At 41.3% G+C, this 13400-nt stretch overlaps 1 protein-coding gene across 1 annotated transcript; it reads left to right on the forward strand.

The window, feature by feature from the left end:
- The first annotated feature begins 2478 nt into the window (after nucleotides 1-2478).
- On the forward strand, nucleotides 2479-7744 carry LOC111969130 (ammonium transporter Rh type C-like). Its single transcript, XM_023995072.2, has 11 exons — nucleotides 2479-2781; nucleotides 3584-3776; nucleotides 4755-4905; nucleotides 5098-5245; nucleotides 5431-5597; nucleotides 5767-5904; nucleotides 6170-6306; nucleotides 6622-6746; nucleotides 6894-6967; nucleotides 7226-7312; nucleotides 7561-7744. Exons 1-11 carry the CDS (start codon nucleotides 2556-2558, stop codon nucleotides 7564-7566), a joined length of 1452 nt encoding a protein of 483 aa, XP_023850840.2. The 5' UTR covers nucleotides 2479-2555; the 3' UTR covers nucleotides 7567-7744.
- Nucleotides 7745-13400: the final 5656 nt, after the last annotated feature.

The following is a 13400-nucleotide window of genomic DNA, read 5'->3' on the forward strand; positions in this document are numbered from 1 at the left end:
GCAATTTCCAAACGCCTGAAGGTACCATGTTCATCTGTACAAACAATAGTACGCAAGTATAAACACCATGGGACCACGCAGCCGTCATACCACTCAGGAAGGAGACGCGTTCTGTCTCCTAGAGATGAACTTACTTTGATGTGAAAAGTGCAAATCAATCCCAGAACAACAGCAAAGGACCTTGTGAAGATGCTGGAGGAAACAGGTACAAAAGTATCTATATCCACAGTAAAACGAGTCCTATGTCGACATAACCTGAAAGACCGCTCAGCAAGGAAGAGGCCACTGCTCCAAAACCGCCATAAAAAAGCCAGACTACGGTTTGCAACTGCACATGGTGACAAAGATCGTACTTTTTGGAGATATGTCCTCTGGTCTGATGAAACAAAAATAGAACTGTTTGGCCATAATGACCATYGTTATGTTTGGTGGAAAAAGGGGGATGCTTGCAAGCCGAAGAACACCATCCCAACCGTGAAGACAAGTTGGGTGACAGACAGACATACACCACAGAGTGATTGATCAACCATGAGTAAACACAGTCACAAAGCCCAATTATCTTATGTTAACAATCACTCAAGCACCTTGAAAGAAATGCTAAGTAACATGACCTGGCAAGAGATGAACTATGACTGCACCATTAGATATTTAAAGCACTGTCCGTCTGTCACCTCAAACACTGAAGGATGGACTGGTGCACTTCACAAAATAGATGGCATCATGAGGGAGGAAAATGATGTGGATATATTGAAGCAACATCTCAAGACATTAGTCAGGAAGTTAAAACTTGGTCGCAAATGGGTCTTCCAAATTGACAATGACACCAAGCACACTTCCAAAGTTGTGGAAAATGGCTTAAGGTAAAAAAAGTCAAGGTATTGGAGTGGCCATCACAAAGCCCTGACCTCAATCCTATAGAAAATGTGTGGGCAGAACTGAAAAAAGCATTTGCGAGCAAGGAGGCCTACAAACCTGACTCAGTTACACCAGCTCTGTCAGGAAAAATGGGCCAAAATGTACCCAACATATTGTGGGAAGCTTGTGGACGGCTCCTGAAACATTTGACCCAAGTTAAACAATTTAAAGGCAATACTACCAAATACTAACTGAGTGTATGTAAACTTCTGACCCACTGGGAATGTGATGAAAGAAATATAATCTGAAATAAATCATTCTCTCTACTATTCTGACATTTCACATTCTTAAAATAAAGTAGTGATCCTACCTGACCTAAGACAGGGAATGTTTACTAGGATTAAATGTCAGGAATTGTGAAAAACTGAGTTTAAATGTATTTGGCTAAGGTGTATGTAAACTTCTGACTTCAACTGTATATGGTTGGGTCAGGAGGAGCCAGGGGGCTTTGGGAGGTGCTGAGTAGAGGAGAGTCAATCACATGATTGTGTTCACTGATAATGGTGGACAGCTGTGGATTAGTGAGGAAGGGGGTCGAGGTCAGGTGAGGTGACATTAAGGGAGAAGGAACAGTTTATTGCCCGCATCACTTGACGTCCTGCCTAGTAATAAAGATGTAATATTTAGAGGGAAGGAGGAGACTCCTCACAAATTGGGGTATATATACTACCCCTGGTGGAAATATGTTTTTGTCTTATGCAGCTGTATGACCCAATGGGTGAATAAACTTGGTTTAAGCTTTACTAATCGTCCTTGAGTTTTACTCGGTTCATTTAGAACCTAACAACATAATATGGACTTGGTMTTTTACCAAATAGGGCTATCTTCTGTATACCACCCCCACCTTGTCACTACACAACTGATTGGCTCAAACACATTAAGATGGAAAGAAATTCCACAAATTACATTTTAACAAGGCACACCTGTTAATTGAAATGCATTCCAGTTGAGTGTGCAGAGCTGTAATCAAGGCAAAGGATGGATACTTTGAAGAATCTCAAATATAAAATATATTTTGATTTGTTTAACACTTTTTTGGCTACTAGATAATTCCATATGTGTTATTTCATAGTTTTGATGTCTTCGCTATTAAACTACAATGCAGAAAATAGTAAAAATAAAGAAAAACCCTGGAATGAGTATCTGTGTCCAAACTTTTGACTGGTACTGTGTATCATCATACGTTTTACCCGGTTGTACAGTACAATAGCATACAAATTGGATGACTTAACTTATCATACATCTTGGAGGATGTATAGTATTATACTTCTTTCTCTGAGACCAGGTTGCTTGTTGCCCAGTAACAACAAAGGAGATCTCCTCTAACAACAAAAAATGGCAACCAAATGTATTTTTTTCAGGTTTTCCTCTAACCCCTCTTATGCAACATGTTGTTTGGGACAAACAATCAAATGCACGGGACTCTCTGCTGCTTTGTGCCAGATGTCATCTATCAAGGTGCCAGAGGGCGGGGAGGGAGGGTTTGGCGCTGGGTAGGGCAACAGCTGGCTCACACTGAGGACACACCTCTCTTTGGTCCATATATACCTGTGCTGATACAGCCTGTAGTTTCAGGGTCACAGCCACACTCAGGGCACGTCAAAGAGCATCACTGTCTCAGTACTTACTCAGCCACCACCATGGGGAATTGCAKCCAGGGATGCAAAGACTAYTTCTCTCGGCAAAAGAACACCAACATCCGTCTTACACTGCCGGTAGTCTGCTTCGTCTGGCAGATCGCCATGATCATCCTCTTCGGAGTCTTCATCCGCTACGACRAGGAGTCGRACRCACACTGGGTAGAGACCAAGGCCCATGASAACATCACCAGYGACATAGAGAATGACTTCTACTTCAGATACCCCAGTAAGTACATTCATAATCACTGGACTGCCTGGTGCATCGTTTAGGTTGACAATATACAGTAAATGTATGATTCATGGTTTCATCTTCATTGAAATGATAAAGAATCAGGTTATTAATAAAAAGCATGCTTGCTGTTTGATCAGATGACAACCTTTGATCTCTAAGATGTTTGACAATTTCCCCTGTGATATCCTCTGGATAACGATCTCAGTCTCAGTTATTTTGAAAGCATCTATTCATTAATGGACTAATGCAGTAGCAGTCCAAATTTGCCTCCCTAACTTGGGTTAAAACTACGTATCCTCTTTACCACATGTTGGTCAGGTCTTATTTCCAATTTGTCTGATTCTAGCTTGGTTCATATCAGCTTCTGATGGTGCATCTTTGCTGATAGCCAGGCTGAATGAGTGACAAGTTAAGTTCACTTGTGATGTTATGTGGCATCTGTTTCCTCTTATAATATGATGTGTTTTGATTTGTCAGAGATTATATCCCAGCTGTAGCTCGGGCGTGTAAACTGACAGGGTGTGTATCCTAAACCTGCTAATCTGGTGATGACATATCCAGTTGAACATGTTGAGTTAATCGCTTTAAAACTTTGACCAAATGGTACAGAACACCAGGACTGATTTTTATCAAAAACTATGCAACCACTTGCATTTGATGCAATAACATGTTGCATTAACTAGTAGGATTTATTTCACACTTTTAATAATTCTCTCGCTCGCTCTCCCTCTCTCTCTTTCTCCATCTCTCTCTTTCTCTATCTCACGCTTTCTCCTTCTAACTCTCCTCTCTCCAGGCTTCCAGGATGTCCATGTGATGATCTTTGTGGGTTTTGGGTTCCTCATGACTTTCTTGAAGAGGTACAGCTTCGGTGCGGTCGGCTTCAACTTCCTCATTGCCTCCTTCGGCCTGCAGTGGGCTCTGCTCATGCAAGGCTGGTTCCACTCTCTAGACCCCCAGACAGGAAAGATCTTCATCGGTATTGAAAGGTATGCAACCGCACTGATGTGCATCTGAGGCTGCAATTTGTTCAGTAATTAGAGTGAGAACTGATGAGGTATGCACATGCATAGGAGAGGGGAGGAGGCTTAATCAGTGAGTTGCTACTCATACTGAGACAATGGCAGAATGGTTGTAGGAGCAATAGACTGTACCATAAACTCTCTTAGGGTTAAGCAAGCTGTCACCATGGGTTAAGCAGTGATGGGTTAAACCAGGTATGGGCAACTGGCGGCCCGCGGACATCATATTATTATTATTTAAACTGGGGGGGACTCAGTAGGGATCTCAATTTACTATTGAGAGTTAGAATAATAGAATAAACTAAGTGCAATTTCAAAATGTGGTTGTGCATCAGCAGTCACTCAATTAGCACATGTCAGCTACATTTGTTTTTAGATTGGTGAGTTAGTCTAGTGGCCAGCTATTTAAGCATGATCGTATTACCGACCGGTGTGGGGCCCATCGATGCAAATATTTGCCTCCACCCCATGACAAAATGTGTAGAATTGCTGCAAACTTGCTTTAGAACAGCAACATTTTCTCTACGTCCCATGCCAAAATGTGCTGTTTTGCAGGAAATTGAATTTAAAATGTAAATGTTTTATCTTCACTGTCATGAGGGGGGTCACCCCCATCACAGTTCCCCATCCCTGGGTTCAACTGATGGATGGGTACTTGTTCTGAGAATCTCAATAACAAGAGGCGGGGAGGTTGTAATCATTTAGGTTGACTTCATCACAAATATCATTATCCTTGAGACTTATCTCCCGGGTTATTCATCTKGAAGGGCAGACTATCATTCCTATCATAGCTGAGAGAAAGACCTGAAGGAGGATTACCTGAAGGAGGATTACTTACTGATCTAGTCATTCAGGTTTTACTACTGTATACATGACTGACTCTCTCACATGACTCTCCAGTAGTAATCTGTCTCCACCCCACCCACCTGTGTCTTCTATCTGCAGTCTGATCAATGCTGACTTCTGTGTGGCGGGCTGTCTCATAGCCTACGGGGCAGTGCTGGGMAAAGTCAGCCCGGTCCAGCTGTTGGTTATGACCCTGTTTGGTGTCACTCTGTTCGCTGTGGAAGAGTACATCATTCTGAACTTACTTCATGTGAGTCCCATTAAGCACTCTCTGGGCGTACAACTATTAAATTAAACACACTGTATTAGCCATGGTTGGATTCATTGAATTCACCCTATAACCCTGATATAGTAACGTATTTATGTAACCTCAATGGCCTGCAGCCACGTAATCACATGGTTTTGTACACCTGGTAACAAATGACTGTTTCTATCCCCACAGGCTAGGGATGCCGGTGGCTCCATGGTTATTCACACCTTTGGAGGTTATTATGGTCTGGCCATCTCTCGGGTCCTTTACCGACCTAATTTACACCAGAGCAAGCATATGCAGGGCTCTGTGTACCACTCCGATACCTTCGCCATGATCGGTGAGCTAGTTGTTCATTGCATAAACATACGAATGGTTCTGATTTGCTCTGTGTGGGTTTCACTCCCTCTGGTGATGGTGACCTATCTTTAGTTTGTAGAAGTTTTCTGCATGGAACTGTTCCTGTTTTGAAGTGTGTGTGATGATCGGTGTATTTTAACTGTGTTGTCCCTTCTCTCTCCTCAGGCACACTGTTCCTGTGGATGTTCTGGCCCAGTTTCAACTCGGCCATTACTGACCATGGAGACGGTCAGCACAGGGCAGTCATCAACACCTACCTGTGCCTAGCCTCCACTGTCCTCACCACAGTGGCCATCTCCAGCCTTTCCCAGAAGACTGGCAAGCTCGACATGGTAAGGAACCATCACTATGTGTATGTGTGTTTGAATATGTGACATTCTCTGTAACTGTGTATTTGTGACACTAACTGATGACCTCTCAGTCTGCATAATCCTCCTCTGCACTCATCTTGTTGACTGACAAGTTTGAGTGTCATGACTGGTGCTCTCTCTTGCTTAACAGGTGCATATCCAGAATTCCACCCTGGCTGGGGGTGTTGCCTTGGGGACAGCGGCTGAGTTTATGATCTCTCCCTACGGAGCTCTGATCGTGGGCTTCTTCTGCGGCATCATCTCTACCATGGGCTACATCTTCATTTCTGTGAGTCTCACCCCTGGCCTCTCACATCTTGAAGCTACATTGTCTTGTTTTGTAGGCTTAGTAGGTTCTGTCCAAAGAAAGGCATGACAACTCTTACAACTCTTATTTACTTCTTATGAATGATGTTGGGCCACACTCAATAAAGAAGGTATAGCACTCTAAATGGCTGCCTAATATTTGTTGGGCAGATTCCTTTGCCATAAATGGTAATACACTATTTGGGGCTGTTTACAGGTGTGTTAAACTTTTCCCTGTCCCCTCCCAGCCCTTCTTGGAAAAGACACTGAAGATTCAGGACACGTGTGGAATACACAACCTGCACGCCATGCCTGGGGTGATTGGCGGGATAGTTGGAGCCATCACTGCTGCAGCTGCCAGCGAGTCAGTCTACGGAAAGCAGGGGTGAGTCCGGAGACCCGAGGGCTTAAGGCTACACAGCCAAACCACATGAACCTGAACATGTATCCTTGTTACCAGACAATCAGAACACATATTCCCCCACAACCTCTCATCAACCAATCAWATCACACAGTTACTGTATGTCACAGGACATATCTTAAACGATTAATGTCATTTTGCACCAAACAATTTATGTCAGTTACAGTTTAGGCTGTAATCTGACAGTTAGTTGGAAATATACAGAGTCATTAGAAGACTCAACATAAAGCCTAAATATGGGACACAATCTGATTCTGTACATTGTTCTTTTCCGTCCAGGTTGATCAACACGTTTGACTTCACTGGAGACTTTAAGGACAGAACCGTGTTAACTCAGGGTGGATACCAGGCCGCTGGCATGTGTGTGTCCATCGTCTTCGGGGTTGTAGGCGGAGCTATAGTCGGTGAGTTTGGCCGCGACAGCCTAGCATCAGAGATAGAGAGGAGCCATGGGCATATAAAGGGTGACCTAGAGGTGACATGGGTGGTATASGGGGTGACGTACTTGAAGGAAAGGGACTGAAGTTAAACGCTATCTCCTCTGTTCACAGGTTCCATCCTGAAGTTACCCATCTGGGGTGATCCTGCTGATGAGAACTGCTTCGATGATGAGATGTACTGGGAGGTAAAGGAACCAGCTGCTCATCACCTGCTGTTCACAATACAGCCACTAGGTGGTGCCATTGTATTTGATTTAGTCTCACGTGACGACCTACAGACCACCTTTGAGATCTACATTGAATTTTTATGACTAAATGGAGAAAAAAAATGGAAAAAAAGAAACTATAGTAGTCAATAAAACTATTGCATTACATTGACCACACTGAAGACATTTCACACAAGTAGGACAATAAAACCTAAATCACCTATGATTTCTTCACAGCTCCCTGATGAAGAGGAGGAGCATCAGGAGAGCATCCCTCCCATTCTGGAGTACAACAAACCACGTGATCCACAAGCAGCAAGACCTGTAGTCACATTCAGCAATACTTGTTTGACGCATGTCACAAACAAATCGTTAGTGATTTTGTGAAGTTATAATCAAGGATAGTTTTAAATACAGTACTTGTTTATAGATAATGCCAATCATTTTCTCAACCATTATTGTTTCTATTTATTGTAATGACTAATCAATTCCACAAGAGAGAGCAGTGAGAGGAAGACATTGGTGTTTTTTAACTGTTCTAAGTCTGTGATGATTTTGCTCTTTCTTAATAGATCTGAGTCCAACTTCTCTGTGGAACACTGGTGAAAGCTAATCAGAGGTGTGAGGACAACCCACTACCCAAAATACGTGCTGCTGGACCACGGGATTACCACGGAAATCCAACAGACAACCACACTCCCCTTAAATGAAGACACCTATACAAGGCACATTAAAACATGCTTTCTTGCATCTTATGTTAAAACCTGTTTGGGGTGCAGCCCGACAACCGGTAACCTTATGAACAACATCCAGCTCAAAGTGCAGGGCGCGCAATTCAAAAAGCTATTTTTTTTTTTATATTTAACTTTCACACATTAACAAGTCCAATACAGCATATGAAAGGTAGACATCTTGTGAATCAAGCCAACATGTCCGATTTTTAAAATGTTTACAGGGAAGACAAAATATGTAAAATCTATTACTAACCACGTTAGCAAAAAGACACCAACTTTCTAACACGACATCAGTTTTAACCTCCATCACCAGCTATCACTATTGACCAAATAAAGATATATATAGCCACTAACCAAGAACAAACTTCATAAGATGACAGTCTGATAACATATTTATTGTATAGCATATGTTTTTTTTGAAAAATGTGCATATTTATGGTATAAATCATAAATTACATTTCAGCTACAATCAGAAATTGCACCGAAAGCAGCCATAACATTTACAGACACCAATCAAATACTTAATTACTCCTCATAAAACAATCTGAGAAATACATACTGTGCAGCAATTGAAAAACAGGATTCTTGTGATTCCAGACATATTTTCCAATTTATTAAAATGTTTTACAGCGAAAACAAAATGTAGCGCTATATTAGCATAGCCACATTGCCAGACACACTTGGGCGCGCGCACGACCAGTTGACATGCAAACGACAGATAATGAAATAACATTATAAATTGGGTCTTACTTTTGCTGATCTTTCATCAGATTGTTGATCATATGTCCTTTGTCCAGATGAGTTCGTTGTTGGATTCATAATGGCAACTTTCCACCTTAATTTAGCATGGGTACCGGTCCACTGGCACGGATCTGTCCAACATAAAATAAATTCAGAGAACGGAAACACGCAAACTCCCGAAAAAATTTCAAATAATCTGATTAAATATATTGAAAAAACAATACATTACGATGATATGGTCTCAATTACAAAATAAAAACCGAGTCGGAGATTGTTCCCGTCCAAAACGGCAGCAAAACAGAACCCAATGTCACTCCCAAGTCGCGCGTTTCAGACTCCGGAATTGGTCGGTCACGCCAGAAATAGCTATTATTCAACTCTAAACAAGATGAACACAAAATTCCTCTCTCACACCCTCTTGACACCCAGAGGAAGGCGTCTGACGTGTCCGTAGGGTCTCGGTCACGTCAAATGACCATGTATAGGCATAACGTTGAAGAGAGCAGAGATTTCTGACATTCTACTTCCTGGTCAGGGAAAGTGCTGCCAAATGACTTCTGTTCCACTCAGAGAAAAAATTAAAACGGTTTTAGAAACTAGAGACTGTTTTCTATCCAATAGTATTAATAATATGCATATTGTAAGAGCAAAAATTGATTAAGAGGCCGTTTGAAAATTGGCACATATTTTCCAGTTTTTCCAATACGCCCCCTGCAGCCATAACAGGTTTTTAAGGTCATTACCTACATTTGAAGCCATTAGATACTGTATGTGCCTTCACCCCTCCACCCACCACCCACACCATTAGATCACATACACTTCCTAGATGGTTATGCACTGGCACGGAACACTGTGTCCGGAATTCTGGTAAAATGCTGATCTATTGAAAGGACCTCTAAGATCTGCACTTAATCCACATTATGTATGTCCAACTATAACCTACTACACAAAATGGCCAATAGAGCTTTTCTTGAGCATTGGTATACTGTGTAATATATATATATATATATTACACAATCACACACTGTGAAATCTTTGACCACAACCACTGAATTGAATGAGGTTGAGGAAAGGATTTTTTTATGAAATCACTTTGACCAATCCTCATTCTGTGGCCTTGTATGTTGTACATTTTCTTCCCATTTTCTTTTCAGATACTTTTTTWTTTTAATACAGCTGGTGCATATGTGAAGAGGACAGTAGTTTACTTTTAGTTAAAATTGAATATTTTGTCTTTTGTGCTCTGAAAAACCCCAAAATGGTTTTGCTCTATTTTCACAATGCAGGAGTACCCTTTGAGTCCCCAATGTGATCATTTTCTTTGGTTAAATACTTTAAATGTACTTCTACAACTCATCACTGACTCTTTGTTTGGGATAACGATTTAAACTTTACTTGAACGTTTTTGGTAACATAATGCATTTAAACAGCTTTTAAAGCTACGTTTATGCAAACACATTTTCATCACCATCTCTATTGATTGAATGTATCCCCTGTCTTCTGAGATGCCCTCTGTCTTCCACCTGTTAATTGTTTTTACTGTACTGTTGTCTGAGTGACAGAAGTTATTTAGATGTTTTATGTAAATCTTATTCTATACTCAAAATCATGTTTATTTAAATGTTGCTACTCATGTAACTTAACAAATAAAATGTGATGTTAGATATACTGTGTTTCTCCTTGATAGCTCCACAGTCATGTAAGATGGATGTCAGGATGTGTATATCTGGTGTCATGCTCAGTGTGAATGAGAAGATACTGTACATAAGATGTACATACAGACCAGCATGATCAACATGTACAGTAACAGGTGGGACCTTTTGAATGTCCACCACTATGGTGAGGTAATGAAGGTCTAAAATCAATGACCTGCTATCCCTTTAAAAGGCAACTTCAGTCAGCAATTTTGGAGAGGGGAAATGCTTTTCACTGCACACAAAATTTCTTTTTCGCAGCAGGTTAGGAAAATTAGCATAGCACGTTAGGAGACTGAGGTTAAGAAAAAGGATTTGGGTCAGAGTTAGCAAAAACGAACCTGCTTCGAAAATCGCTTTCTATGGAAGTGCCGTGAAAGTGTCCCCCTTTTGGAGAGACTACTACTATGGGGCCTACACCATGTGACCATGTCTGTTTGAGGATGATGAATTGTTTGAAAGTCATGGTAAGTCTATTTCAAATCAGTAATATCATTGAAATTGTTTTGAATATATGAATCCTGTAAATATTGACTGTAGGTGTAACACGATGCTTTGGGAGACTACAGCTAAGCAGAGTTTGAAAGGAGTTTTATGTAAGTTGAAATGTATCCAATGTCTGTATATTTGCAAGTTTAAATGTGACTAACTGGCATTTTCATGTATCTTCTAGAGGCTTAATACAGCAGCTGTATTTTAACCTTGATAAAATAGTTTTTTAGTCTAAAGCCACTAACCCAAAAGTTTAGCTATTTAATTGTATTGAGTACATTCTTGGTTAGAGTTCAGGTAGTGTCACGGCCGTGAACAGATGAGGACCAAGGTGCAGCGTGGTGAGCGTTCATACTTTTAATAGTAGATGTCACCAACAAAACAATAAACAATGCCAAAACAAACCGTCACGCTTAAGGCAATGTGCCATCAAACAAAGTTAACTTCCCACAAAGACAGGTGAAAAAAAGGGCTACCTAAGTATGGTTCTCAATCAGAGACAACGATCAGACAGTTGCCACACCGGCCAAACACAAAGAAATAGAAAACATAGAAATAAAGAAACTAGAATGCCCACCCTAGTCACACCCTGGCCTAACCAAAATAGAGAATAAACCCTCTCTATGGCCAGGGCGTGACAGGTAGACCTATCTCTGCCTGTTTTTTGAGTGCTCCAACTTGTTTAACAGGAATTGGTCATTTTTGGGATGTTTTTCTTGTGCTATCCCTATATTATTGGTTAGGCTAGTGCTTCAGTGATAACTTAAAGGTGTGTTTGAAAAGTGTGTTGTGCTCAAGTGTTTTCCTCATAGAAGTGCTATTTTCTATTCCAATTACTCTGAGCATGTCACAAGTGTAGAGAAGAGTAGGCAGGAGGCAGTCTCAGGTTTAGAAATACTGAGTTTATTAACGCACATACATATACAGTGGGGAGAACAAGTATTTGAAACACTGCCGGATTTTGCAGGTTTTTCCTACTTACAAAGCATGTAGAGGTCTGTCATTTTTTATCATAGGTACACTTCAACTGTGAGAGATGGAATCCAAAATCCAGAAAATCACATTGTATGATTTTTAAGTAATTCATTTGCATTTTATTGCATGACATAAGTATTTGATACATTAGAAAAGCAGAACTTAATACTTTTCCCATTAAAATAACATTGAATTGATCAGAAATACAGTGTACAGTCGTGTCTAAAAGTTTTGAGAATGACACAAATATTAATTTCCACAAAGTTTGCTGCTTCAGTGTCTTTAGATATTTTTGTCAGATGTTACTATGGAATACTGAAGTATAATTACAAGCATTTCATAAGTGTCAAAGGCTTTTATTGACAATTACATATTTGCAGTGTTGACCCTTCTTTTCAAGACCTCTGCAATCTGCCCTGGCTTGCTGTCATTAACTTCGGGGCCACATCCTGACTGATGGCAACCATTCTAGCATAATCAATGCTTGGAGTTTTGTCATAATTTGTGGGTTTTTGTTTGTCCACCCGCCTCTTGAGGATTGACCACAAGTTCTCAATGGGATTAAGGTCTGGGGAGTTTCTAGCCATGGAACCACAATATCGATGTTTTGTTCCCCGAGCCACTTAGTTTATCACTTTTGCCCTTAGGGCAAGGTGCTCCATCATGCTGGAAAAGGCATGGTTCGTCACCAAACTGTTTCCTGGATGGTTGGGAGAAGATGCTCTCGAGGATGTGTTGGTACCATTCTTTATTCATGGCTGTGTTTTAGGCAAAATTGTGAGTGAGCCCACTCCCTTGGCTGAGAAGCAACGCCCACACATGAATGGTCTCAGGATGCTTTACTGTTGGCATGACACAGGACTGATGGTAGCGCTCACCTTGTCTTCTCGCGGACAAGCTTTTTTTCCGATGCCCACACATTTGGAAAGGGGATTCATCAGAGAAATTTTACTTTACCCCAGTCTCAGCAGTCCAATCCCTGTACTTTTGCAGAATATCAGTCTGTCCCTGATGTTTTTCTGGAGAGAAGTGGCTTCTTTGCTGCCTTCTTGACACCAGGCCATCCTCCAAAAGTCTTCGCCTCACTGTGCGTGCAGATGCACTCACACCTGCCTGCTGCCATTCCTGAGCAAGCTCTTACTGGTGGTGCCCCGATCCCGCAGCTGAATCAACTTTAGGAGACGGTCCTGGCGCTTGCTGGACTTTCTTGGGCGCTCCGAAGCCTTCTTCCAACAATTAAGCCGCTCTCCTTGAAGTTCTTGATGATCCGATAAAGGGTTGATTTAGGTGCAATCTTACTGGCAGCAATATCCTTGCCTGTGAAGCCCTTTTTGTGCAAAGCAATGATGACGGCACGTGTTTCCTTGCAGGTAAGGAAGAACCATGGTTGACAGAGGAAGCTCACCCTCCTTTAGAAGCTTCCAGTCTGTTATTCGAACTAAATCAGCATGACAGACTGATCTCCAACCTTGTCCTCGTCAACACTCACACCTGTGTTAACGGAGAGAATCACTGACATGATGTCAGCTGGTCCTTTTTTGGCAGGGCTGAAATGCAGTGGAAATGTTTTTGGGGATTCAGTTCATTTGCATGGCAAAGAGGGACTTTGTAATTAATTGCAATTCATCTGATCACTCTTCATAACATTCTGGAGTATATGCATATTGCCATCATACAACTGAGGCAGCAGACTTTGTGAAAATTAATATTGTGTCATTCTCAAAACTTTTGGCCATGACTGTAGACATTTTAATGATGTAATTACTATTGTAGCTG

This window comes from Salvelinus sp. IW2-2015, linkage group LG10 (genome assembly GCF_002910315.2).
Source record: "Salvelinus sp. IW2-2015 linkage group LG10, ASM291031v2, whole genome shotgun sequence".
NCBI lineage: Eukaryota > Metazoa > Chordata > Actinopteri > Salmoniformes > Salmonidae > Salvelinus > Salvelinus sp. IW2-2015.